The following is a 25,188-nucleotide window of genomic DNA, read 5'->3' as shown; positions in this document are numbered from 1 at the left end:
GGCTGTAGGAATGGAACCCCAGCAAAAAAAGTATTTGCAATACTGAGCTTAGGGGAAAAGCCACCCAAACTGTCCTGGTGCCCCACAGTTTAGCATGCGTGAGGCTGTGCTGGGCTGGGCCTGGCTGCCCTGGAACTCCTACCTCGCAAAGCTGGACTTTGTCTTGCAGTAAACAGTCACAGGGATGACAGGGGTCGGCTCTCGGGCAGGGGGCCCAGAGGGAGCAGGTGCCAGGTGGCAGGATTGAGCCTGACCCCAGAGAGCAACTGGATATCTGTTTGGTAGCCTTGAAAGGCCGGGCTCTTTGTATTTTTAGAACAGGAGTGAGGGCACAGCAGTGACCCAGCAACTGCCTCATTGCCCTGGGGCTTTGCCCTGGGCTATAGAAGAGAGTCCTTCCAGCCTGGGTCTGGGCCAGAGGCTCAGGGCAAGGCTAGCCCACCTGCCTGCCTGCCTTCCCTCCTTCCATCCGTCCCTCCCTCCCTCCTTCCTTTCTTCTTCCTTCCTTCCCAAGCATACACTACTGGTCAGATACTGTGTCAGGCACTAAAAGAAAGATTTCCTCAGAGATCTGGGCTTCAAAAGCTAAACAGAAGCTTTCAGAACAGCACAGCTTAACAGAGTTTGAGCTCCAGCCTCAGACAGACCCGGTTTCAAATTTCGACTCCCCCATCTCTAGCTGTGTGAATGCACATATGTTGCCCAATCCCTCTGGACCTACTCTTGTCCTACAAGAAGTGAGAAAATTTGTAAAAACACTTAGAAGAGTAACTAGAAGGCAGTGAATTCCGAACACATGCAGCTATTAAGAGAAAGGCTATAATCTGGAAAAACTCTGGAGTTTGGGCTGTTAAACATGTTTGGCATCCCCAGTAGATCTAGTTCTAGAGAATGTCTGGGGGCTGGGTGAGAACTGGCCTGGACTCACTGGCCATTTTTGCTAAGAGCTTGGCAGAGTCTGGCAGAGGTTCGTTCCCTCCGTGTCTGTAGACTGGACCATACACTAGTTCCTCACAAAGGGGGTGGGGAGGTACAAAGAAGGAAGCTGAGAAACGGTGAGGTTGCATGACTGGCCCGAGGTCACTGAGAGAAGAAAAGGCAGCCAGGCTCAGTTCTGATCCAAGCTCAATGACAACCGTTGGCTCAACCTCCATTTCCCCAGCCCCTGGCCCACGGCTCAGAGCTGTGGCCCAGAGGACAGGAGCTGGGGCAGGGAGGATGTCTGATTTGGCACCTCCCTTCCACATGCAGATCCTCAGGCTGGAAGGGCCAGCAGGTGTGAGAAGCCAGGAGGGGTCTGCTGGGCCGGAGGGGTGAGCTGGACTCCTAGGGCTGGGCAGAGCTATCCTGGCACACTGGCAGGCTGGCAGTAAGGTCGAGACCTCTTTGGATTGGCTGAAGCCATCGGGGGGCATCGACGCAGGGCTGGCAGACCCTGATGACAGATTCCACCCTGGCTGGGGTCCCTGAGACTCTGCTCTGAAAGACTCCACTCTGTCTTGATCCCATCTGCCTCTGAGGCTGCAGTGAGTGTCATAGCGTCATTCCTCAGTGGCATTTTCATCTATGTCAGTACCGAGGCACTGCAGCCACAGAGGCAGCGCACACACACACACACACACACACGTGCGCTAATGCTATAGGGGGTCAGAAGTCAACATGCCCCTGTAAGGGGCTCCATGTAAGAGATGGGCCTGTGGAGCACAGCTTGTCAAGCTTCTGTGAATGAATACAGAAGTGACAAGTGCATCATCGGTTCATTCAGTGTGCCGGCCGAGGTGCCAGGCTCTGCGATACAGCAGTGAACAGCCAAGAGTCCTTGTTCCCATGACGTTGATCTGCTGGGGTGGGATTGAAAAGGTCTTTTTATCTCCTGGCTTCCCCCCTTTATACACTTTATTCTCCGCTAAGCCTTGTCACTTTAGGGGATTAGGAGAATAGGGATACAGGGAAGGCAGCGATCTCTGCCCTGTCCTAGAGGCCTAGCACATGATAGGGGCCGAAAACATGTTTGTTGAACTGAACCGGGCAGGAATCTTGGCAGGCTCTCTCGGCAAGCCTGGGTGGGGTGGGAAATGCACCACCTTCCCTTTTCCCATCTCACTGTCAGATAGGCTCTGCTTCATGAGGTCTCCTCACCTGGACGGTCGCCAGAGACTGCAGGCACAGCTCTTACTGCTTCTTATTCTAATTGCCTGAAACCCCAAGGAAATCATCCGCACCTTTGAGAAGCATATCAGCTAGTGGGGAAAGGGCGCCTGGGGGGCTCAGTCGGTTAAGGGTCTGCCTTCAGCTCAGGTCCTGATCCCAGGGTCTTGGGATGGAGCCAGCATTGGGCTTCCTGCTTGGCAGGGACCCCGCTTCTCCCTCTGCCCCTCTCCTTCCTCCTCCCCCTTCTTGTGTGTGCACATTCTCTCTCAAATAAATAAATAAAATCTTTAAAAAATGTATAATCTAGTAGGCACCTACAAAACTTATCCACGCCGTCATGTGGAATGTCGATATTTTGCTTTAAGATTCATTGTTCTAAAAGTAATTTTCACTTACGTGTGTTTAGGCCTCCTATCTGGATTTAGGTTCCACCACAAAAATCCAAGGTTCTACAAGGCCAAAAAAGGCTCAGTAAATGTTTCTGAGTGAAGACATAAACGGAACCTCAGGGTAAATGTATCAGACCCTTACAAACAGGCACACGATCAGCAGCTGCCAGGCAGCCCTGGGCACTGGGTAGACAGGAGCCACTGGATACTCTGGCTGCTGGTGGGAAATACAGATTTCTATTTATTCACTATGCAGTGGAAAGATCTAAATATGTTACCTCTACATACTTTAGACTTATGTCCACTCTTGAGAGATTTACGTGGCCTATGCTTCTAGGGACTGTATGGTGTCATAGGTTAAGCATACAGGCTCCAGAGCCTGCCCGGGGTTCAAATCCCAGCTCTAACACTTTTAACAGCTGGGGGAGCTAGAGCAAAGTTAGTGGGTTGTTCTGAGTCTCAGTTTTCTCATCTTTAAAATAGGTATTAAAAGAATTCAGTGACAATCCAGCACGGAGCTTAGAAGCCAGCAAGCATCGGCTGTGGCAGTTTGGCAGCCTGGTGTAGACCAGTGACCCTCCAACTTGAGTTCACAGGAGAATCGCTTGAAAACATAGATTGCTGGGTCCCACCCCTGAGTTTCTGATTCAGTAGGTCTGAGCTGGACCCTGAGAATTTGCATTTCTAACAGGTTCCCAGGTGCTGCTGCTGCTGCTTTCACAGGGACCACCCTGTAAAAACCACTCCTATAGAAGAAAGAATATAGGTTTAGGATTCTGACACTGGTGACTTTGGGCAGATGATCTCTTTGAGCCTCAACGACTTCACTTGTCAAACGGGACTGTTACCCACCCCCCCACACTTCATGGGGGTTGTGTCTGGCATACAGCATTATCATTATTATTGTTCAAATCTCAATTCCTTCGCCCTTGAAAGATGAATAGGCCTACAATGAATGGAGATGGGTGAGGTGGGCCTGGGGAATGCTGCAGAGAACTACAAAGTCAAAGTGAGGCCTAGAGGGATGCCTGGGTGGCTCAGCAGTTGGGTGTCTGCCTTCGGCTCAGGTCTCGATCCCAGGATCCGGGATCGAGTCCCACATCGGGCTCCTGCAAGGAGCCTGCTTCTCCCTCTGCCTGTGTCTCTGTGTCTTTCATGAATAAATAAATAAATCTTAAAAAAAACAACAACAACGTTGGGCCTAGAGCAAATGCCAGATGGGTCTGGAAGCCCCAGAGCAAAGTACTAACTTAGACAGTACTCTTGTTTAGGATATTGGGAGAGAGCAGAAAAATCCTTTGGAAATTTCTATGTGGTAAATCCATGATTAACTTTGGACCCTAACTGAGAGATGGTTTTTCCTGAAAGCCACTGACTGGGGGACCTCTTACAGGGGAGGTGGAAAATGCTTCCTAAGAAAGAGCAAACAGGCCCCATGGGGTTCCTATCACAACCCCTGTGCCTTCCTGTTCCTCCCCGCACACTCTTTTCCTTTTATATATAGCCCCCTTTTGTTAGAAAGCAACCATCTCACCTCCTGAACTCACAAAGGGATCCAAAGCCCTTGTGTTCCTGGCGGCTGGCAGGTGGAGCTATTTCAGGGAGGGGGAGGGGGGAGTGGCTGGTGGACCGACAGTGGCACTGCAGACCTTCTCAGGCTCTAAAGCTCTGGTTTGCAGCCTGGGCCAAGGGATGTAGCTTCTCAGCAAGATTGCACCCAAGGCTTCGAGGAGGTTTCTGGGTTAGTTGGATATTATTATTACTGGAACAGCAAGCAAAAGACACCCCACCCGAGGTGGTTTACAGACTGTTGATTTTTAAGGGTGAGATCCACTGCTCTTGGCCTGGGGAAGCCTGTGGTCAGAGCGTTTGCCCCAGACCCAGGCCTCAGGGTCTGGGCCTTCACAGATTTTGGCCTGAATCTCTGTAGCAGCTTCCAGTCTGAGTCATTCACTCCCTGAGGCAGGACACCAGCCAGGAGGAAGGGCTATCCCTGGATCAGGGGCTTTTATTTTAAAGGCAGATTCACTGTCCAAACACCACTCCCTTCGCCCAGAAGTCACTGTGAGTGAAATCCCACCCTCAAAGATCCTTTCTTTTTACCTTTTTTTTTTTTTTGGGGGGGGGGACTCTTTCAAATAAAAAATTCCAAGTTATCATCATTTACTGTGCATTGAATGTGGGTAAGTCACTGAGCTAAGCCCAGAAGGGGCCCAAGTACACTGAAGATGAGTCCGCAGTGAAGTAGGTGGCCGGAGGAGCCATCTAGAGAGGTCTAAACAAAGCTGAAGCCCGTACGGAGCGGGGCAGCCTTTGCCCAGGGTCTGGGCAGAGCCTGCCCAGGGACAGGTTCTAGAAGGGAGGGGAGGCTTGGTGGGTGGAGAGGGCATGGGAAAGAAAGGCCTTCACTCCTGGAGCGAGCAGGAGCAGGCCGGGAAGGGTGGGGTGTGTTCAGGGAACAGTGAGTAATCTGGTGTGGCCCAGGGCTGCTGAGCATCACTGTGCCTGGCACAGGCCAAGGGAGCGGTAATGAGTAAAGGTTAGCTCTCTGCCCCCTCCTGGGGGCGGGAGGAGGAAGAGTGCGCCAGGCCAGAGAGGGGGGGACGGAGGCCAGGTGAGAGGACCGCAGCTGGGGTCCGCAGCCCCAGCCCCAGCAGAGACCCCAGAGGCCAGTGCAGGTGGCTGTCGAAGAATTCCCCTCCCTGCCAGATGGGCCTGGGGCAGCTTCATGGTGAGGCTCGCTGGGGTGAAGACACAGGTTGCTGAGCAGGCCGAGACAAGCATTTCAAGGACCACAGGGGTGGCTAGGACAACGAGTGATGCCTTCCTTCGAAATTTGGGCTGGGACAGGTCCTGAGTCACAACATAGTATTTAAAATGCCTCTAGGCCCACAGGTGCAAGTATAACCCTGAGTGGGAGAGATGTCTCTCTTGTCTCATATTTGAATACCTTACAGTGTTCAAAGCCCACTCACCCATTTTATCTCATTGATCTTTTTAACAACAGCTTTGTTCGAAACAGGGCAGCTACTACTCCCATTCCGCAGACAGGAGAAGCCAAGGCCTGTGATGAAGTCATAAATTCTACTTTGTTTTAACCGTCGGCCTTGTTAGGGCGAATAGTTGTTTTCATTTCAAATTTATGATTATTATTTTTTTAGATAGTTCAAACATCCAAATGGCTGAAAATTCAAAAGTTATGGATAAAAATCTCTCTGTCAGCCCCATCTCCTCTGCTGCCTGGGTCATCTCTCTCCAGTTTGAACCCAAGCCCTTTGACTTTGGGATGAGTGTCCTTTCTGCAATGTGATGCAGGACTCAGGGATGCTGCCTAAGGGAAGTTTCACCTGCTAAGGGCATTTTTACCTCCCCTTAGCAAGTGTGCATGTGTATCCTTAGGGACAAATTGTCTTCTTTCCTCTGAATTCACATGTTTATCTTTCCATCCTAAATTTTGTTGTTTTTTTTTTAAAAGATTTTATTTATTTATTCATGAGAGACACACAGAGAGACAGAAAGAGGCAGAGACACAGGCAGAGGGAGAAGCAGGCTCCATGCAAGGAGCCCAATGTGGGACTCGATCCCCGGTCTCCAGGATCATGCCCTGGGTTGAAGGCGGCGCCAAACCGCTGCATCAACCAGGCTGCCCTCCATCCTTAATGCTTTGGATGCAGGGAGTATGCCTATGACTTCTGGAAGGTGGCTGGGTAGGGCCTGGTACATAGAAAACTGGGATACACACCATGCTCTGTGACCTTGTACAACTTACTTAGGCTCTCTGAGCCTACAGTTGTTCAGCCACCGTGACCACGCCTTCACCAATCTCACAGGGTTCTTGTGAGGACTCAGTAAGATGACTCTGGGCCCATGTTCAACCCTGTGCCAGGCCCCAGGTATGGGCTCCCTAGGCACCCTTTCAAACTTAATTCTGAGAGAGGATTAGGGAGTTCAGGTACCTAATTAAGAACATATTGGCATAGTAGGTCGCCCAAGTCCAAACGCTTGAGCAAATCATTCTTCCTGGGCTGGGACCCGCCCTTTCCCAAAGCAGCCTTCCAAAGATGGGGCTCATTCCCATCTGCTTTTCAGGAGAGGCCTGGCTTTTCTGGATAGTCAGTCATTTTGAGACCAACAGAAGGGCCAACAGGCAAGGGCTCCTCTGGGCCTATTTTGTCCTCAGCCTTGAGTATGAGCTGATCCACAGGGAGATGATACACACACATGGCTTTTCTCAGGGCTGACAATAATGACTCACTGGAGGGTCACTGATGCCCTTGAGCTGCCTGAGGCAAGTGACTCATTGGATCTGCCTCTGTGCCTGGTTCCCCAGCTGCCTGACCTCTGTCTCTCTCAGGGGCATGTCCTCCACCCCTGAGACTCTCAGTCCTGGGGCTTCTGCTCCTACATCACTCTGTGTTCAGAGGGACCCAAGAAATCATGTATTCTAACCCTCCTCATCTCACAGATAAGAAAAGCAGCCCAGTGGTAGCTATAGGCTTGCTTATACCTCCAGCTTGTAGCCGACCCAGGGTCTGAACCCAGATCTAGGGTGCCTTCTGCGATAACCTCCCTGGCTGACACAAAGCCCTGCATCTTGGCCTGTTCCTTCCCCACAGGGCACTCCCTGTCTCCCTCCTGGCTCCAGGTCCTAACACTCAGTAGATGCCATGGCTTTGTGGTAGAACAGCTACTTATCCCTTTAAAATCTTGTTTCCGTGGAAGGACAGAATGATCTCTTGGAGCTTGTGGTCTCCACTGACCATAATGTCAATTAACAATGTAAAAATCTGTTTACTTTTCTGTTAAAAGAGGCATTCCTTTCCTATCCAACTCAAGTTGTGTAAAGAAACAAAAATAGAGGCTAAACAAGGATGAAGGGACACATAATTGTCTGGCAGAACAATGGAGCAATCCATGACTTCCAGGGATGGAATCCACACCAGCCTTGGGAGCTGGGACCTGGCAGGACAAACAGGGTGACAAGGAAATCTGAGTAGAAACAAGAGGGAAGGACAAGGAAGAGAGAGGAAATGATTGTGCTGGGGCAGGCCCAGGAGGCAGGCAAACCGGGAAACCTGTGCAGTGGGTCTGGGGTATTCTCCAGGCTCCGTGCACCTTCCCAACCCAATCAGCAAGCCCATGCCCTCTTGGTGTCCAGAAGCCCCATGGTGTTCCAGAATGGAACCCTGGACCTACTCCCATCAGCCCACACACCCACCCCTGCTCCAGCCTGGTAAACCCCAACTCTCCTTCTGGTGTTCAGGTGTCACAGGCAGGCCTGATGTTGGTGGGCTGCCTTTCCCACAGGATATGCATTTTGAACAGGGACTCTGGAGTCTCTGGTTGGGCCTGCTGCTGCCCTCAAGTGCAAACGGAGGGGTGGAGCGGGGTGGGACGCAGTAAGAAGCTCCTGAGAGACAGGGTTCCTGAAAGACAGCTCAGACTGAAGGAAAACAGGAGAGCAGCTCGGAAGGGCTCTTTCCTTTAGGGAGAAACAGAGATGGAATGAGTTCCTTCTCTCCACAGCCTCCTCCCTCTCCAGGGATGGGATCTGCCTCCTCTGTCCTAGGTGTGGAAACCGAGGCCCAAAGTGCCAGGCCCAGAGGCAGAGCTGGGCCCAAAGCCTGGGAGTCCCACCCACTCCCCCCACCACCACCCAGATCCTCCTCTGAGGAGCCAGATGACAGGGGCCAGGAGCAGGGGCGAGGCCTGCGAGTTGGAGGCGAGTGGAGGGGGCACACAGGCCTCGCAGGCTGCAGCAGGGGGCCGGGGGCCGCCCCGGAGGGGGTGCGTATGGCCAGGGCCCAGACCAGAGGAGGGAGCAGGCGGGAGCCAGCGACGCCCCCCGTCCCGCGAAACACAAATGACTCAGGCTGGGTGGCTCTGCAGGCGGGCCCAGCCCACATTCCCGCGCCTTTGTTCCCGGCTTAAAGGGCCAGCGCCGAGCCCGGAGCCCGCCCCGCCCCGCCCGCCCTCGTCCGGATCCTCGCCTGTGGCCGCCCGCGGGGTTCGGGGCTTCATCCCGCTGAACCCTCTGGCGCGAGGGGGGCCCAGGATTTTACGCCCGTTCCTCTGCCTCTGCACCTAAGCCGGCCAAGGAGGATCAAGAAAAGCCTTGTCCTGCTTTTTTAAAGATGCTCCCACGAGGGGACCCTTCCGGAGCCCCTGCTTCCAGAGTCTCGAAGCATCTCCCCTTCGCCGCCATCCCCGGGCTGCCGGGTGGGCGGCGGGTCCCCTCCCCCGACCACCGCCCGACCCCGCCCCGGGCCTGTGAGTAGTGGATTTCTCTGCGGCTCACATTGGCACACGTGTTTGTCGGGTCTGGGGTGGCCCACCCAGACTCGTAAGCCCGGCCCCCCGCTGGGCCCCGCGGCGTCCGGGCTCGGCGGCCGGGTCCTGCCCGCGGATTCCTCGGGAGAAGCAGGGCCAGGCTTCGCCCAGCCGGGGCCCCGCTGGCTTCTTTGGGCCTCGGACGCCACCATGTGGACGCTCCGGGGCCTGGGCCTGGGGCTGGGGGTCACCCGCCCACGTCGCCGCCGCCGCCCAGCCAGACCCCGAAAGGGCATCCTTACCTGGAAGGTAGCCCGGGACTAGCACAAATCAAAATCAAAGCAGGCCCTGAATTAGAGAGGAAGAGATGGGCCTGCACCCTCTTCTGCCTCACGGTGCCTCCCACACCTGTGAAACTACAGAGGCTTTCTCAGAGCCATTGAACAACAGAAGCTCCATTAAAACGCACAGGTAGGGGTCCCTGGGTGGCGCAGTGGTTTAGCCCCTGCCTTTGGCCCAGGGCGCAATCCTGGAGACCTGGGATCGAATCCCACGTCGGGCTCCCGGTGCATGGAGCCTGCTTCTCCCTCTGCCTGTGTCTCTGCCCCCATCTCTCTCTCTCTCTCTCTGTGTGACTATCATAAATAAATAAAAATTTAAAAAAATAATTATAAAACGCACAGGTAGCAGGGATTCCCAAGTGGCTCAGTGGGTGAGCGTCTGCCTTCTACTCCAGTCATGATCCCGGAGTCTTGGGATCGAGTCCCACATCAGCCTCCCCACATGGAGCCTGTTTCTCCCTCTGCCTATGTCTCTGCCTCTCTCTCTGTGTATCTTATGAATAAACAAAATCTTAAAAAACAAAAAACTTATAGATAGTATTTTTGGTGAAAGCTTGGGAAGATCTTTGTGTCCCCAAATAATACCCTCTATCTCCCAGACCTTCACACACTTTTTGTGCAATGCTCAAACACAACACTAGAGCTTTGGGTTTAAGGTTTTGTCAGCTGTTCATATGCAAATTTTAAGAGAAGGAGTCTCCTTTGATGCTTTCACAGTAATTTCAAACTTTCTCAGATCTTGAACTAAGAGCTACATTTGAAGGGAGTAAAAAGTGCAAAACATGTAGCCACCAGACATACGGGACAGTGGGATAAGGAGAGGAGGCGTGGGGATGGCCCACAGGACAATTTTGGTACCCTTGTTCCCATGCTGGAAGCACTTTGGATTGTGGGGAGGCCTGGGGGCTGCTCCACAGACTCTCTCACTTACTAAAGTGTCCTTTGTACCCGAGACAAACCTTTACCAAATGGGCTAAAGCTTTGGGGCCTTTGTAAGGCACTGGCCAACCAGGCCAGTTGGCTCCAGACAAGCCCAGAATCCAGAAGGAACATCCAGAACCCTCTGAGACCTGCCCCATCCATCCATCCATCCGTCCATCTATCCATCTATCCACTTAGTAAATAACCTGTGTTCATCTGCAAGATTAGTTTCCCTACCTCTAGGCTGTAACATCTTTCAAAGCTTCCCCTCCCTGTCCTTTCTCACTTGCTCTGGTTCTGTTCTTTATCACCCTGACTGCAAATCAGACCGATAATCTTTCAATGGGTCTGGAGCCGATGCTTCTGGGCCCTCCTGGGCCAATCCACCCCAAGTCTCCCCTCCTAAATTAATTTCCCTAAAACACACCCTCATCCTCTTGAGGGGCTGCAGATGGCCAGTAGCATCCAGTGAGAATTTCTGGGCCTGACCCAGAGGCCACTCCGTAGGTCCTGTATTGTCATTCAATTTTTCAGAGTTAATGACTTCTTGAGAGTAAGAGCTGTGTTTTATTTTTCAAAATCAAATCAAATGTAAATTACAAGTCAATAAATCCTAGCCAAAAAATATTAAAAAGACCAAATCAAATGAAGAGCTTTTCACTAGTGTACATTGCTGTGTGCATCCATATGTACGTACAGACATGCGTTCTGAGGAGCACAGCTGTGGCCTCAGTGCTCTTGGCCACAGGGTTGGGTGAGATCCAGACACAGCTTGTGACCTATTTGCTAAGCTGTGCACACAAACTTGAGGCCACAGCATTCTGGGAGAAGGGGTGCCTTTCTTATTCCAGCCAAGCCTCAGAGATCCTGCTGTCTTCCAAGATGCTTTCCTCTCAGAGAAGAAAGAGGCCCAAGGCCAGGCCTGACCCAGGCAACATGGAGAATAAAATGAGGATGGTACATCTTACAAGCAGCTGAGGACTCTTCCCCACAGTCCCCCACTCTTCTTCAGATAGACGTGGGGAGACCCTAAGGAAACATAAATGCCAACATACCATCATTTCAGAGTTCAAAGGTCCTGAAGGACTTTCTAGTCCAACTCTTTATTCTCTCAGGCCATGAAGCCGAGAAGGGTGTTATTTGCCCTCGGTTTCCCACCCCATTAAGGGAAAGCTTTAAAACTTCTCTCCCCTTCTGGAGCCTCCTCGGTCAGCCCATGTTTTCTCTGTTACAGCCTGGGAGCCCCAACCTCAGGAGGAGCCAGCCCATCAACCTGAACCACTATGCCACCAAGAAGAGCGTGGCCGAGAGCATGCTGGATGTGGCCCTCTTTATGTCCAATGCCATGCGGCTGAAAGCAGTGCTGGAGCAGGGGCCGTCCTCCCATTACTACACCACCCTCGTCACCCTCATCAGCATCTCTCTGCTTCTACAGGTGGTCATTGGAATCCTGCTCGTGGTCATTGGTGAGAGCCCAGGCCAGGAGTTGGCCTCGGTGGCCCCTGGTGGGAAGAAGGGCCCCAACTGCCTCCCTGCACCCTCCTGCTCTTGCACATGTCAACTTCTCAACCATACACTGACCTGTGGTAGGTGGTAGCCCTCCACACCTACAAACGCCCAACTCAACTCCTACATGGTGAGAGCAGACTCCTTGTCCTATCTCCTGGTATCCCACGTAGTGGTCACTCCACAATACCTGCTGAACAACTCTCTTCACTCTCTTGTGGTGTGCATCCCCACTCTTAAGACTCAGTATGAGTTCCCAAATCCCGATTTCTGTAAGGACTGTGTGGATGCCCGGTGCACAGGTCAGTGAGGGAGAAGGTGGCTCAGCACAGTGAATACAACCTCCCTTGCTTCTACCACATGAGAGTCTGAGGTGCCAGACTTTCTCTGACCTCTAGTGGATGCTGCGAGGAAGGTTTCGGGCTGTGGCCCCACACCCCAACCTTTCCCTCCCACTCCCCCACCTTGCCCACAGCACAGCTGAACCTCAATGAGGTAGAAAAGCAATGGCAGCTCAACCAGCTCAACAACACTGCCACCACCCTGGTCTTCATCACTGTTGTTGTCAACGTCTTCATCACGGCCTTTGGGGCACACAAGACAGGCTTCCTGGCTGCCAGGACCTCAAGGAATCTGCTCTGAACACAGCCTGGGATCCAGGTGAGGGAGGATGGGAGGTCCGTGGGTCCAAGGGGTCTCCCAAGTGACTCTTCTCTCAGCTCTAGGGGCTTGAAGTAAGAGTGAGATCTTTGCCAGCAACAAGAAAAGACAGATCTGAGGCAAGGAGGGGATTTGAGAGAAGAGTTTGGTTGGGGGCCCAGAAAGGCCCCTCCTGCTGCTAACGGGTGATTTTTCCTGAGCAGTCAAGCTGGGGTCTTTCTATAGCTGGGGGTGGGTGGGAGGCAGTGTGGTCAGTGCTTGGCTCTGCCCCTCTGGCAAGAGGAAAGATGCAGCGTGGGATCCCTCAAACTGCGGTCCGTGGACCAGTAGTAACACTGTGTGGAAGGTTGCAGGAAACATCGAAATCTCCAGCCCCACTTCAGATCTACTGAATCAGTGCATTTAAAAAGGTTGATAGGGGAATTGTATGCAGAGTAAAGCCTAAGGACCACTGGTCTGGCCTGCCCACCTCACTGTCTCTTCTCTGCTTCCCCTATAGGTCCTAGGTCCTGGAATGGCTTCTGCCTCTTTACTCTCCACACTAGGACGATGGGCACTTTCCACAGCCCCTAGGAGAGCTCCCAGAAGGGCGGTGGAGATGCCCTTGCTCCCTACCCACAGCTTCTGAATTAAGATGTGTTATTTTACTGGTCTAAGTGAATCCCATCTTGGTCTGGAGTCCTGAGCTCAGACTGCGGTACTGCCAACCTTTCTCTCTGGTGGCGTCTCTTGCACCTAAGGAGTGTCTGCCTAAAGCCAAGCCTGCCCAGCTTCAGGCCTCTAGTTCATACTCCGCTTCATTCCTCCCCTCTGCCCTATCCATTTTCTCCTTTTTGTAAAAGGGAATGATCTCTATAAAGTTTTCTGCAAATCCGCTGAGTCAATCTATGCATCAGGCTGGTCTCTGGATGCCCTCTCCAGCTGTGTTCTGGAAAGGGCTTGACTTCCTTTCCTCTGGGTCCTGCTCTGAGTCAGTGTTCCAGGCCCCACATGCCTTGGGCTAATTACCATCTGCTACATCAATGGCAGATTAGTTAGTTCTGGATTGATCCATGTATGCACAATACTTTTTGAGAACCTGTTATAAACCTATCCAAGCTTTCAAATCAGCACCTTCCCTTAGGTGTGTGCTTAAGGCATACAAACTCACTTTGACCTTTGCCTAGGCCAAAGAGAACTGGGAAGGTAAAGTTGTGCTCATAAAGCATCAGCCAGGCATCCCTAGCTTCAATAGAAATGATTTTCAGACTGTCTCCTACTTCCAAATGAGCCACACCTTGGCTCCTTTCTATGGCCCACCAACCAGCCCCCCACCCCACCCCCCAGCCCTGTGCCTAGCCTTCTCTCCGCCAGGGCGTCTGTCAGCCCTTCTGCACTGGCCCTGACTCCTCAGGCAGTTCCCCACAAGGCAGGCACCAACTAATGGTAAAGGGTGGAGGGCATTGTGGGAGGGTCCTCAGTGTGTCCATCAGAGGCCTGACAACTGAGATGCGAATGCTTAGGCCCCTCAGCCCACCCCTCTCCTATCTTGATGGGCAATGGGAAAAACACACAAGGCACTTTGTTTTCTAAGAAAATGCTGTATTTAATAATTTCCCTCTCCCCATCCCGCTTCCTCCCCCCACCCAACACATTTCCCTACTGAGTAGGGGCCAGACCAGGCCCTCCCCTTAAGGCAGATGGTGTGGAGGTAACTAACGGCAAAAGAAAGGCATTGGCCAGGGTCAGGGTCGGGGTGGGGGGAACATGAGTAAGTCGGGCGAGGCTACTGTCATTAAGAGGATGGAGATGGGAGAGCTGTTTGGGTTGGCTCAGGCCTACTGGTGCCACGCCCAAGGGTGACAGTGGCCTTGGAAAGAAAGCTGGTGCCCCAGCCAGCCACTGTAGCTCTCACCTATTCCCTACAGCCCTTTCCCAAAGGCAGTGAGCCTGAGCAAGGGCCACGCAAAAAGCCACAGCCCAAAGGGCAGGAATAGTATCCAGAAGCCAGAACCCATTAACTGGAAAATCTTTGACCTTCCTGATTTCTTAGAGGGGGACCTTCAACCTCTAGAAGGTTCTCAATGGGCTCCATTCTCCTAAATGCCCAGGGTGTTCTCTTGGTGAATGCAAGGCCCACCAGGCAGACTCTGAAGTTGTGGCTTGGACTTTATTGCAGCAGGGAGCGTGGGCTCACTGACTACCCTCCTGGGCCCCGCCACAACCTGCCGCAACCCCCATTGGTGTTTCCTTACAGCAGGGAGCCCTGCGCCCCCCTCCTTACACGGACACTGCAGTTCCAGAGCCAGTGCCCAATGCACCATTGGTCAGTTCAGCAGCAGCGGCAAAGGCAGCAGCAGCAGCAGCAGCAGAAAAATCCCCAGCCCCAAAGGCACCTGGGGATTTTTAGTGCAAGATAAGTGTGTGATCAGCAGGTGTCAGAAGGGGCAGCTGAAGACAACAAAGGCCAAAGGCTCTTCCCTGAAAGGGCTCTGCTTTTCAGTTCCTTCTGGCTCTACTCCCCTCCAATTGGGGAAGAGATCTCAGGGTGATGCCCTTGCCTCCCCAAACCCATGGTCCTGCCCCTTCTCACCCTAGCCCCTGTTCCTCCATCTTGAACACACCCCTTCCTCTTCCACGCAGGCAGGTGGGGCCTGGGGAATCTCCCTGCTGGAGGGCAAGTGTGTGGGAGAGCGGGGCTGTGGGAACTCCAGTCTTCCACTTCCCTTTCTTCCCTTCCTGCTGGACGCCGCCCCCCACCCCCTTCCCAAGTCCAGGGCTTTCTTACATCCTCATCCTCTTTCCTCTCTGCTTCACATTCTCCCCAAGGCTTTAGCCTACAGGTGGGCTAGGCCAGGCCAGGGGCTTCTCTTACCTCCTCCACCATGCCTGTCCTGCACAGCCTGTATGCCAGACCCTGGGAATGACAAGCCCATGTCCACTAGCTGTCTGTCTCCCAACCCCACTGGGCCACCATAAAAGTGCCACCAGTTCTGTGCTTGTGGTCGTCGGTCTGAAGTTAGCACCACCAGGAGGGTAAGGTTAATGCCCTAATTGGGGACCAGCTGTTCAGTGGCTCCCTGGGAGAGATGTGCATGTCTCTGGAAGGCACATGCCTGGGGTAGAGCTGAGAACTGATCCACGCTGTGCCAGCTCCTCTGGTTATAAATCAGCTGCCAGATCAAGGACCGAGGGACACAACACGCTACACCGGAGTGGGTCAGGTATGCAAGTGGGGACGTGCCTTAAGTGCAAGACTGCATCTGTCTCTCATAGTCAGTGCTGGGTCTGGACAGTTACAGTTTTGGTTTTCTGTTAGAAAAGTAAAAACCCCAATGAAATATGTCCAAGAGAAGAGTTTCCAGGTCCTGGTCACTACTCCCCGGGTGGATGCTGGAATGCACCTTACGGATAGGTTGGTAGCACTCAAACAGGTCTTTCTTTCCCAGAAGACTCTGGCACCTTTCCCAGAAGCCTGTCCACCTCTGTCAACTGAGTGAACGGCCCCTCCCGGTCCCTCTCCCAAGGTCCTCCCTCTGGAGGCCTCGAGGGTAGAGACAGGGGCCTTGGCAGCTGCCTGTGTGAGGTAACAGCTCTGGGGGAAGTGACAGTGTTAGCTCTGAGGCCTCTCGGGGCCCAGCCATGGCTCCTGCTCCCCTTCCCTCTCCTCCTCAATGGTGAGCAGGGGTGCTGGGGAGCGAGCACGAGTCAAGAAGTGGGAAGCAGTTGGTTGGTCGGTCAAGTGGGCCGCCCCTCAGGATCATGGCATCTTCATCTGGCGACGGTTCCACATGCCTCGCTTGGAATGGAAGTGATGGAAGAAATTCCTGAGGGAGAGTCGCTCCACTTCCAGGCCTGCTTGGAGGATCCTGAATGGGGGAGGGGTAGGGTGAGCAACAGAAGCAGGAGAGGCAACTGGGGAGAGGCCCAGGCCCCTGGGGACCTAGCCCTCCTGTGTCTGCATCACACCTGGTCCCACCGGGTCCCTGTCTGCCTCTGTTTACTCTCCCTGGAGCATGGGCAGTGGGGTGTGGTGCATAGGGCCAAGGCTTTGGAGCCAGACAGCCTGGATTTGAAACCCAGCCCCACCCCACACCATGTAAAGAGTGTCACTCTTCAGAGTCAAGGTGTGTCAATCTTCTTCTTTTTTTTAAGATCTTATTCATTCATGAGAGACACAGAGAGAGAGGCAGAGACACAGGCAGAGGGAGAAGCAGGCTCCCCAAGGGGAACCCAATGTGGGACTCGATCCCAGGACCCTGCGATCATGCCCTGAGCCAAAGGCAGACCCTCAACCACTGAGCCAACCAGGTGCCCCATCAGTGTGCCAATCTTGAGAGAGAGGAGAATGATACACAGTTGACCCCTGAACAACACAAGCTGGAATTGTGTGGGCCCAGTGACATGTGGGCTTTTTTCCAATAAATAAAGTACAGTGCCCTGGATGTGTTATCTCCTCCTTAATGATTTTCTTATTAACACGTTCTCTTCTCCAGCTTACTTTATTGTAGTACACAGAACATACAAAATGTGTGCTAATCAACTGATTGTTATCGGGAAGGCTTCCAGTCAGCAGTAGGCTATGGGTAGTTAGGTTTTGGGGAAGTCAAAAATATTGTGTGGATCTTCCACTGTGTGGAAGTCAGGCCTCTAATCTCCATGTGGTTCAAGGGTCAATGTATAGATATTGGAGGCTGATGGTAAAGACTAGAGGTGATGGGAAGAAGTGCTCAGTACAGCTGCAGGCACACACCCTATGCCAACCACCAGGAGCTCGGCCCGCAGGGGACACATCACCACCCGTGATGGAGGTGGAGGGGGCAGACCTGACCCCAGCCCTCCCCTGTCGCTATATGTGTAGCCTGTGGGGAGGAATCTCTCTCCCAGGAAGCCTATCCTTCCATCAAGGTGGTACCAGAAGTCTGCATCTACCCAACCTGGCAGGAAGACCGAGGGTGGAGGTAAGTAACCACTAGATGAGTCTTCCATCCACTCTGGGATCTGCTCTGACCTGGCTTTGTGAGAGCTGGGTTAGCTAATCCGAGCTCCCTCAAACTCCCTCCTTTGCACTTTCAATTCTCTTAGTACTGCCCCTTGTCGTTATATACAGTATACCTCCCTTATTTTTTTCTCCCTCAAGGGGAAAAACAAAACAAAACAAAAACAAAACATAAACAGAGCTGGTTTTAAGCCTCTGATGCCCACTAGCTGTGGTATTTGGGGCAGTTGGGAACTTCTCTTCAAGGCTCATTTGGACAGCGGAGACAATCACGCCTCCCTCACAGAGATGTGGAGAGGAGCAAACAGGGGGCAGATACAAATCACCTGCCAAGTATGGGTGCCCCTGAGGGGTAGCTGTCTCCAGGAAGAAGTGTCCCCACACCCCCAGGGCTCCTCCAGGGCTCCTGACCCACCTGTCACATCCTCTAGACACTGGCTGGTCCTTTCTTTCTTTGACGTCTCTCTCCCTTTCCTCCATCCCCTCCCCTTTAGCCCAAATCTCAAGGTATCATCCTCTTTCCCGCTCCTTCTGTGGCAACAAATTTCTTTCTTCTTCAAACTTTTATTTATTAAAAAAGTCTACCCCCTACATGGGGCTCGAAATCACAGCCCTGAGATCAAAAGCAGTATGCTCTTCTGATTGAGCCAGCAAAGCGCCCCTTGTGGCAAAAAAAAAAAAAAATTAAAGTAAATTTCTTTAAAAGATGAATCTCATACTAACACAGCTTCCACTCCCCTGCCATCAGCATGCCCCACAACCCCTCCAACCAGGGTCCCGGCCTGCTTGCTCCTGTCTCAATGTCCTCTTCTGTCAGCTTGCCAAGTCTGTAGCTGATCCTGTGTCCTCCTTTCTCCCTCTTGCCATTGACTATTTCTTGCTCCGTGAAACTCCCTCCTCCCAGGGCTTCCAAGGTCCCAGGACCTCCTGGATATCCTACTGCCCTTTAATGATCCACACTGTCTCTTTCGCTGGCCCCAAAGCCTTTCCTAACCCTTCATCTGACTTCTTGTCCATTCCCCCAGCCTCAGCTTCCCTGGCAGGTGGCTGCGGGGGAGGAAGGCTCCAATCCAGGAAAATGCACCTGTGTTCTTTGATGTCACAGGGCCTGTGCTGGGACCATTAGCATTTACACTCATACAGCTCAACAGCTTTTGCTTTACCCCAAAGTCTTCCCATGGACTTTAATCTCCATGCTAACCCTGGGACATAGGTAGAGGCAGTATCATTCCCCTTCTAACAGACACAGAAACAGAGTCTTGGCCAGGCAAGTAACATGACCCAAGTAAGTGGTCAGGCTTCCTCTGAGTCCAGTGCTTGTTACCTGTGGATCAGGAGCCTGCAGCCCTGAGGGCCAGGCCTTGGCCCATCTAGCCCCATTCTGTCCCCAGAGTCCCTCTCAGACACCCCTTCCCTGGTCACCTGTCCAGCAGCTCCCAGTCTTCCCCGCCCCAGCGGTCTCGGAACTCCTTGGTGTTCATGCCTCCGATTCTGTCCAGGTCTGACTTGTAGATGCCGAGCAGTCCAAACCCATTCACCTCCCAGTAGCCTGTGGCCAGACAAGAAGGCTCCAGTGAGATGAACCCGGGGCCTGGAGGCAATGGAGGCTGCTGGACTACATTCCCAGAGCCTTCTCTGAAAGAGGACGGTGTGCCTGATGCTGAAAACTGTCTCATGTGAACGAGTCCCTCCCTGTTGTGGGGGGAAAGCCCTTGCACTAAGTTTCAGGGTCCGATGGAAGCAGTGGTCTTACCAGGGGGTGACCACAGGCCCTACAACCCGATCTGACAATAGCAGCCACTGAAGACATAGCCGAGCGTGCTTTCCTTGTCTGTTTCCCTTTCCAGAGGCAGGGAGCCTATCTTTCCATTTTTCTATCTGCATAGGGCACAGAATCTGGCACACAGTGAATGTCTGATAAATGAATGAAGGGAAGATGGGGAGGAAATGTTCATTGTTGCTGCAGCTGTGGCTGTGAGCACAGCACTCAAGCCCTCTCTGGTGGACTGTCCAGATGGGTAGAAGGAGCAGGAGGGGGAAGAGGGGAGACTGCCACCGGAGACATGGTTGCGCTTCCAGCTCTGGGATGAAGAATCAAGGCCAGAGAGAGGGCTCTCCTACCCTCCCTAGCCCAAGACAGGGCTCACCCTCAGGCCACTGCGGGGTGGCCCCGCAATGCAGCCTCATCACCATGGGGGCAAAGGCCATCTTGCCCTCCACACAGTGCTTCCGGATGGTATCGATGACTCCAGCTGGGAAGTGGATGTGGAGATCACAGAGGAAGATGATGCTGTGTGGGTCCTGGGGACAGATGGGGGAGAGTCAGCAGACCCCACAGACCAGGGCAAACCCCTGACCCCACAGAAGTCAAGCCACTCCTGAGGACACTCCTCAGGCTCCTTCCCACTTGAGTGATGGACAAACTTCCACAAAACAAACCGCTGAGCTAATTTCCACAGTATGGGGCCCCAGAGCGCAGTTCTCGGAGTCAGAGGATGAATTCTGACACCTCCCCTCCACCCCTCATGGACTGCAAGGACTCTGGACAAAGGCTCCACTGTCATTTGGCCCTAGAGCAGAGCAGAAAGGACCTCCCAGGTCCTCATTCTTTCCTCCCCGAGGAGCTGACTGCCTCAAACATCCCAGATGTCTCCACCTCTTAACCAGTCTGTAACCACGTCTCCCAAACCCTTCCCAGGCTATTACCTTCACCAAGTCTATGCCGGCCTGAAGCCCAGCTGAGCGCTCGAAGTTTCCACGCAGCTTCATGTACTGGTAGCTGCAGGGAGAGGAGAGGAAACAGAGGCAGAGTATAAGGGCTTGGCAGCAGCGATCCCTGGAGGATGCTGGCAGGCCGGGAGAAAGATGATGTGTGCTCCTAAAATAGGATATGGGCATATGAGTCCTCTGGAGAAAGCCAGACACTGGGAATCAGGAAAGCTACATGGGACTTCTGGCTCCACCCAGTACTCAGCATCCGGGATTCTAGAAAGCAAGTGGCTCAGGCTGGGCTCCAGCCAGGGAGCCTCCTCACCTCCGCAGCTTGGACCTCTTGAGGGCCATCTCCACGTCCATGTCCTCACTGCTGTAGTCAGTGATGATGATATTGAAGTGTGGGTCACCAGTGGCCTGGAACAGCTTTTCCATGTCTCTGATGAACTGCTGCACCCAGCGCGCCTGGTTCTTCACTACCATGGTGGGCAACAGGGAAAAAGAAGCAGTGATGCCAAGAAAGGCACCCCCACCACCAGCTCCCGTATGAGTCAGGACCCCATCGGACCTCTGCAGCTACGGAGGAAGCCAGTAGGAATGCAGCAGAGAGGCATGAGGCAGAGGGGGAGCTCACCAGTGACAGGGGCCTCTGTACCCCGTTGCCCACAGAGCCTGCAGGCAGGGCCCCACGGGAAGGCCTGGGCCTGGGGTTCATCCTCAGCTTTCTCACAGTGACCCGACCATGCTCAAGCCCCGTTTTCTGTCCATCCTGTTAGCACCCTTCATTTCCTGTCCTAGCTCACAGTTATTACAAGACTGTTTCGTGCTCCCCCTTCCCTTTATAAAAGCCAGCTAACCTGCTCTATGTTTTGTCCCCCAGAACAGTTGCAAACCCCAATATGACAACCCGGCCATGATCGCGTCCAACCCTGACACCGGGCACACCAGGAAGAGCAACTGGCCTACGAGCCAGCATCTTTTCCAACTGCAACACTTGGCCGTGTGACCTCAGGTCCTTGGCTATTAAGTGGCCTTCCCCCAGGCTCTTGTGAGATCAAATCAGGGAGCAGAGCCTTGGGTGCTCGCAGTTACATTTAGGGTCCCCACTCCACTGATAATGGCCGGGCTCAGCCTGAGGCTCACCAGGGACAATGAAGTGGACCACGGCTCGGTGATTCCAGGAGAAGCCCTGCGGCCAACACAGCTTGGGCTCTGGGGCCCGGACATTCAAGACATGTCTCCGGCGGTTGTGTGAGCCCCAAACCAGGCCCTGCAGGTTCCGGGGCTCGACCTCTTCCCCACCAGCTGGATCGATGCCCTGCCAGCCGCGGGTAGACACATACTCGGAGAGCCGCACCGGGCGCTGCCCCTGTTCCAGCAGCTCGAGCTCCAGGAGGTAACGACCCCCGCGTAGCTGGTCCTGGCGCTTCTCCACGTTCACGATGCGCTGGAGCTGGTACTTCCTGTGGCAGAAAGGGTGGGCCGCTTGAGTAATTCCTCCCCCTGCTATGGGGAGGGGGCCGGGGGAAATATAGTATGGGAGAAGCCCATGAGGCCAGTGGTCAGGAGACTCTGGTTTTTGCCCTAGAGTTGCCATTGGCTAAGATGCTTACACCAGGGGCGCCTGGTTAGATCAGTCCGTGGAGCATGTGACTCTTGATCTCAGCGTTGTGAGCTCAAGCCCCATGCTGGGTGTAGAGCTTACTTACTTACTTACTAAATAAATAAATAAAATTTAAAGATAAAAGGCTTCCACCAAATACTTAATCTCTAGCGTTCACAGCTTCCATCTTCAAAAATGCACCTACAGACCTGGGATGACCTCTAACATGTGTTAAATCTCTAAGATTCTAAGTATGTAAAGTGAATGTGTTTCCTTCAGAAACGGACCCTCATTAATAAACTCTGTCCACTCACAGTACATAACACACAATGGATTATTAGAGAAATGTTGATTGGTAGCTCAATATCATTAATCTTCAGGGAGATAAAAATCAAAACTACCATGTGATACCATTTCGTACCTGTTAGGATGGCTATTTTTAAAAAAGGAAAATAACAAGCATTGGCACAGATGTAGAAAAATTGACACCACAGAGGGAAATGTAAAATGACACAGCTGATTTGGAAAAGAGATGGGTAGTTTCTCAAAACATTAAACACAGATATGACTCAGCAGTTCTACTCCTAGGAATATCCCAAGAGAACTGAAAACATGTTCACACAAAAAAATTATACGCAAATGTTCATAGCAGCATTGTATTCATATTATGCAGTAGTACAAAGGAATGAAGCACTCAGTACATTCTACAACATGGATAAGCCTCGAAACTGTTTTGCCAAGTGAAAGAAGCCAGATACAAAAGGCCACATATTCCATTAACGTGAAATGGTTATTATAGGTTAATCTATAGCAGTAGAAAGTCGAGTACTGGTTGCTAGGGACTGAGAGGAGGGAGAAATCAAAGTAATGCTAACAGATACCAGGTTCCTTTTAAAAGTGATGAAAATGTTCTGTAATCAGATAGTGGTGATGGTTGTATAGCATTATGAATAATACCTAAAAAACACCAAATTGTACACTCTAAAATGGCTCATTAAAAGTTATATGAATTTTATCTCAATTAAAAGAATGTCGATTGGTTAAATGAATGAATGCAAAAACAAGACGTCAGGCCATGTTTTCTGCCCTCGCCCTTCCAGCTCTTTCCTGGGGTCTTGTCTCTTCTAGTCTCAATTTTGCCTATTCTATCCTTTACCAGCTCCTTCCCCAATAAAGGGGACCCCATCTTCCAAGCCTTCCCCGTGCTCGACACACGTCCTGGGCCAGGTACCCAGGGGTATCAGAACCATGCCTGACTGATCCGACTCATTCTCAGGAATAGGGGGTCCCAGGTGCTTGACCTTCCAGGGAGCCTGCAGCAGGGGAGCACGCTCCAGCCCCCAGGTTCCTGCCCTCAGGCCAGCTGGCTGTTGAGCCCCAGCCCCAGCCCCGGTCCCGGTCCCGGTCCCAGAAGAGCCCTTTACCTTACCCCCGGCTCCTCTGGTTGAGCTTCTTCAGGAAGACCCGCGTGACCTCGAGAGCCTCCTGCTCTGGAAGCAGCAGGTTGCCAGACGTGTTACAGTTCAGATCGATCCAGTCAGTCCGTAGGGCTTGGAAGTCAACATTCCGAGCACTGAAGGTCTGGTCCCAGTTTACCACCGGGTCAAACATGGGCACATATTCGAACACCTCACTCATATCCTCTTCCTCTTCCTCTTCTTCCCCCTCTTCTTCTCCTTCCACCTGTCCTTCCTCACCTGCAGCTACCACTACCTCTTCCTCACCAGGCCAACCCCTCTTGGGGGCTGGGGGCTCCATCCTATCTCCCCTTCTCTGCTCTGCAATGTATGTCTCAACTTGATTCAGCCACTGGGACTGCCCTAGAGTCTTCCTGGGACTGTTACCAGTGGGCCTGGGCCCCTTGACTGCAGGCAGTTTCCCTGCCAGGGGCCCCGGAGGCCACTTCTCAGAGTGAGGTGGATCTTCACTAGGCTCAGGGCTGGGTCTTTTCTCTCTCTTCTCTGGTTGCTGGACTGGGACATTGGTGGTCCTCACAGGGAAGGGAGCTGTGGAGTTCTGCTTGGAAAAGGGTGCCAGAAGACCTTCCTGGGGCTGAGCCAGGAGTTTCCGTAGGCTTCGGAGGTGGTAGTCAGTGACATCCTGCCCAGGGGTAAAGGTAGGCCCTTGTTTTCCTTCTGGCATCATGGCATTCTGGTCATTGGAGTCAAGGGTTTCCTCTGCTGCTTCTCCATACTGGGATTCTTCTAGAAGGCCTTCCTCAAAACCTGTTGTTAATAACAACCATTCCTCACATCAGAGTTTCTAACCTTTCCCAGACAAGATATACAAGACAGCAGTTGATCATCCGAATGACACACCAATCAGTTTCAGATGGGGATTACACCTGGGCTCTGCTGCTTGCTTACTGTGCGACCTTGGGCAAGTTACCAACCTCAACTAGCCCATTTAATCCTCTGCATAAAAGGAATAATAATGTGTCTTCCATGGGTTATCGTGAAGATGGAGTGACATAAAATACGCAAAGTGCCTAGCAGGTGCTCGAGGGACCCAACCAATGGCCCCCAACATGCCCTAATTCAAGAAGCAAAGCCACTGGATGACAGTGCTTCTCTATAGCAGAACTTCCCCAGTGACGTGCCAGGGATAGCGATCATTCAAGCAGTCCAAGTAATCTCGTCTTGGCTCTAATTCTCTTCCAGCTGACCACAGCACACTGTTAAAAACAATGTCATTTTCCATACATGGGTTGTATGGAAAAGGTAGGCATACCATCTTCTATTCCTCCAGGTATAGGGGGAAGAACTATGTGGCTTTGACTTTTCTCTTCAGGAGAAGGGCTGGCATGGTCTGAAGGTCCTCTAGAAACAGACCGTGGTCATCCCTCCCAGCCTGACCTGGAAGCCTCAGTGGTCACTCTATACCTGGCTTCTCCGGCCCCTGCTTCTCAGGCTGGTCAATCTTGATGTACTCCCGAAAGCTGAACCTGCAGGAGGAGGGGAGAGGCAGACTGGTACCCAGTACCCTTGCAAGCTAACATGTGAGGCTCTGCTGGAGGCACCAGCAGCAGTGCAGAGTCATGCCCTGGCCTAGAGTGCAGAAATGAGGCTGTGTGGGAGAAAGAGTATCTGTGAGTGCATGGCATGCCCAGGAAGGGCCTAGACTCCTCGGGCTGGAAGGGCATTCACAGCCCCTCTTACCCAGGAAGCTCTCCTGGTCCTGCAGAGCCCTTCTGTAAGACTGTTTTCTTGCCCGACTCGGTGTTACTCACCTGTCCTGGTAGTATGAGTTTTCCTGGTAGAAGCATTTATTATGGGTCTCCATGTGGCTCAGGCGGGTATAGTCATTGGGGTAGACGAAGGACAGGTGAACCTGGAAGAGGAGAAAGCAGCCACAGGAAGGAGAGGGCAGGACCTCGGTAAGAAATCAGCCCACCAGGGTGAAGTCTGCCCCTGGCCGGGACCACCCAGGGGAGAAGCACTGTTTGGAGCTCTGAGAGACAGCACTTGTTCCATTCCACTCTTCAGGCCTCCTCTCCTAGGCTCCCTGGACCAGATGTAACCCCTGACGCAAGCTTCCCAGTGCTCCTACCTCGGCTCCTCCACAGCTGCAGCCAGCACCACTTTCTCCCTGTCCTGCCATCTCATCCTCTCCTGCCACCTTGAAACCTTTACCTGCAACCTCCCAGGGCCCTGGAAC

At 52.8% G+C, this 25,188-nt stretch overlaps 2 protein-coding genes across 3 annotated transcripts in view; one reads left to right on the top strand and one right to left on the bottom strand.

Annotated features, from left to right (window-relative positions):
- The first annotated feature begins 11,264 nt into the window (after nt 1-11,264).
- Nucleotides 11,265-13,109, top strand: NINJ2 (ninjurin 2). Its single transcript, XM_025995617.2, has 3 exons — nt 11,265-11,538; nt 12,054-12,238; nt 12,738-13,109. Exons 1-2 carry the CDS (start codon nt 11,289-11,291, stop codon nt 12,218-12,220), a joined length of 417 nt encoding a protein of 138 aa, XP_025851402.1. The 5' UTR covers nt 11,265-11,288; the 3' UTR covers nt 12,221-12,238; nt 12,738-13,109.
- A 689-nt stretch (nt 13,110-13,798) lies between these two features.
- B4GALNT3 (beta-1,4-N-acetyl-galactosaminyltransferase 3) overlaps nt 13,799-25,188 on the bottom strand; it is a 100,008-nt gene continuing 88,618 nt past the window's right edge. For both annotated transcript variants that reach the window (XM_025995443.2, XM_072766272.1), the window contains 9 exons: nt 24,761-24,861; nt 24,414-24,475; nt 22,961-23,756; nt 21,072-21,391; nt 20,251-20,404; nt 19,923-19,995; nt 19,364-19,517; nt 18,639-18,765; nt 13,799-16,086 (listed from right to left, as the gene is read on the bottom strand). In XM_025995443.2, coding sequence (XP_025851228.1) covers nt 15,978-16,086; nt 18,639-18,765; nt 19,364-19,517; nt 19,923-19,995; nt 20,251-20,404; nt 21,072-21,391; nt 22,961-23,756; nt 24,414-24,475; nt 24,761-24,861 — 1,896 coding nt within the window. In that variant the 3' untranslated portion in view covers nt 13,799-15,977. The remainder of the gene's footprint in view (nt 16,087-18,638; nt 18,766-19,363; nt 19,518-19,922; nt 19,996-20,250; nt 20,405-21,071; nt 21,392-22,960; nt 23,757-24,413; nt 24,476-24,760; nt 24,862-25,188) is intronic.

The sequence above is a fragment of the Vulpes vulpes genome, chromosome 8, assembly GCF_048418805.1.
Source record: "Vulpes vulpes isolate BD-2025 chromosome 8, VulVul3, whole genome shotgun sequence".
Classification (NCBI taxonomy): Eukaryota; Metazoa; Chordata; class Mammalia; order Carnivora; family Canidae; genus Vulpes; species Vulpes vulpes.
Note: the sequence above shows the minus strand (reverse complement) of the source record. Positions and strands in the feature narration are given on the sequence as shown.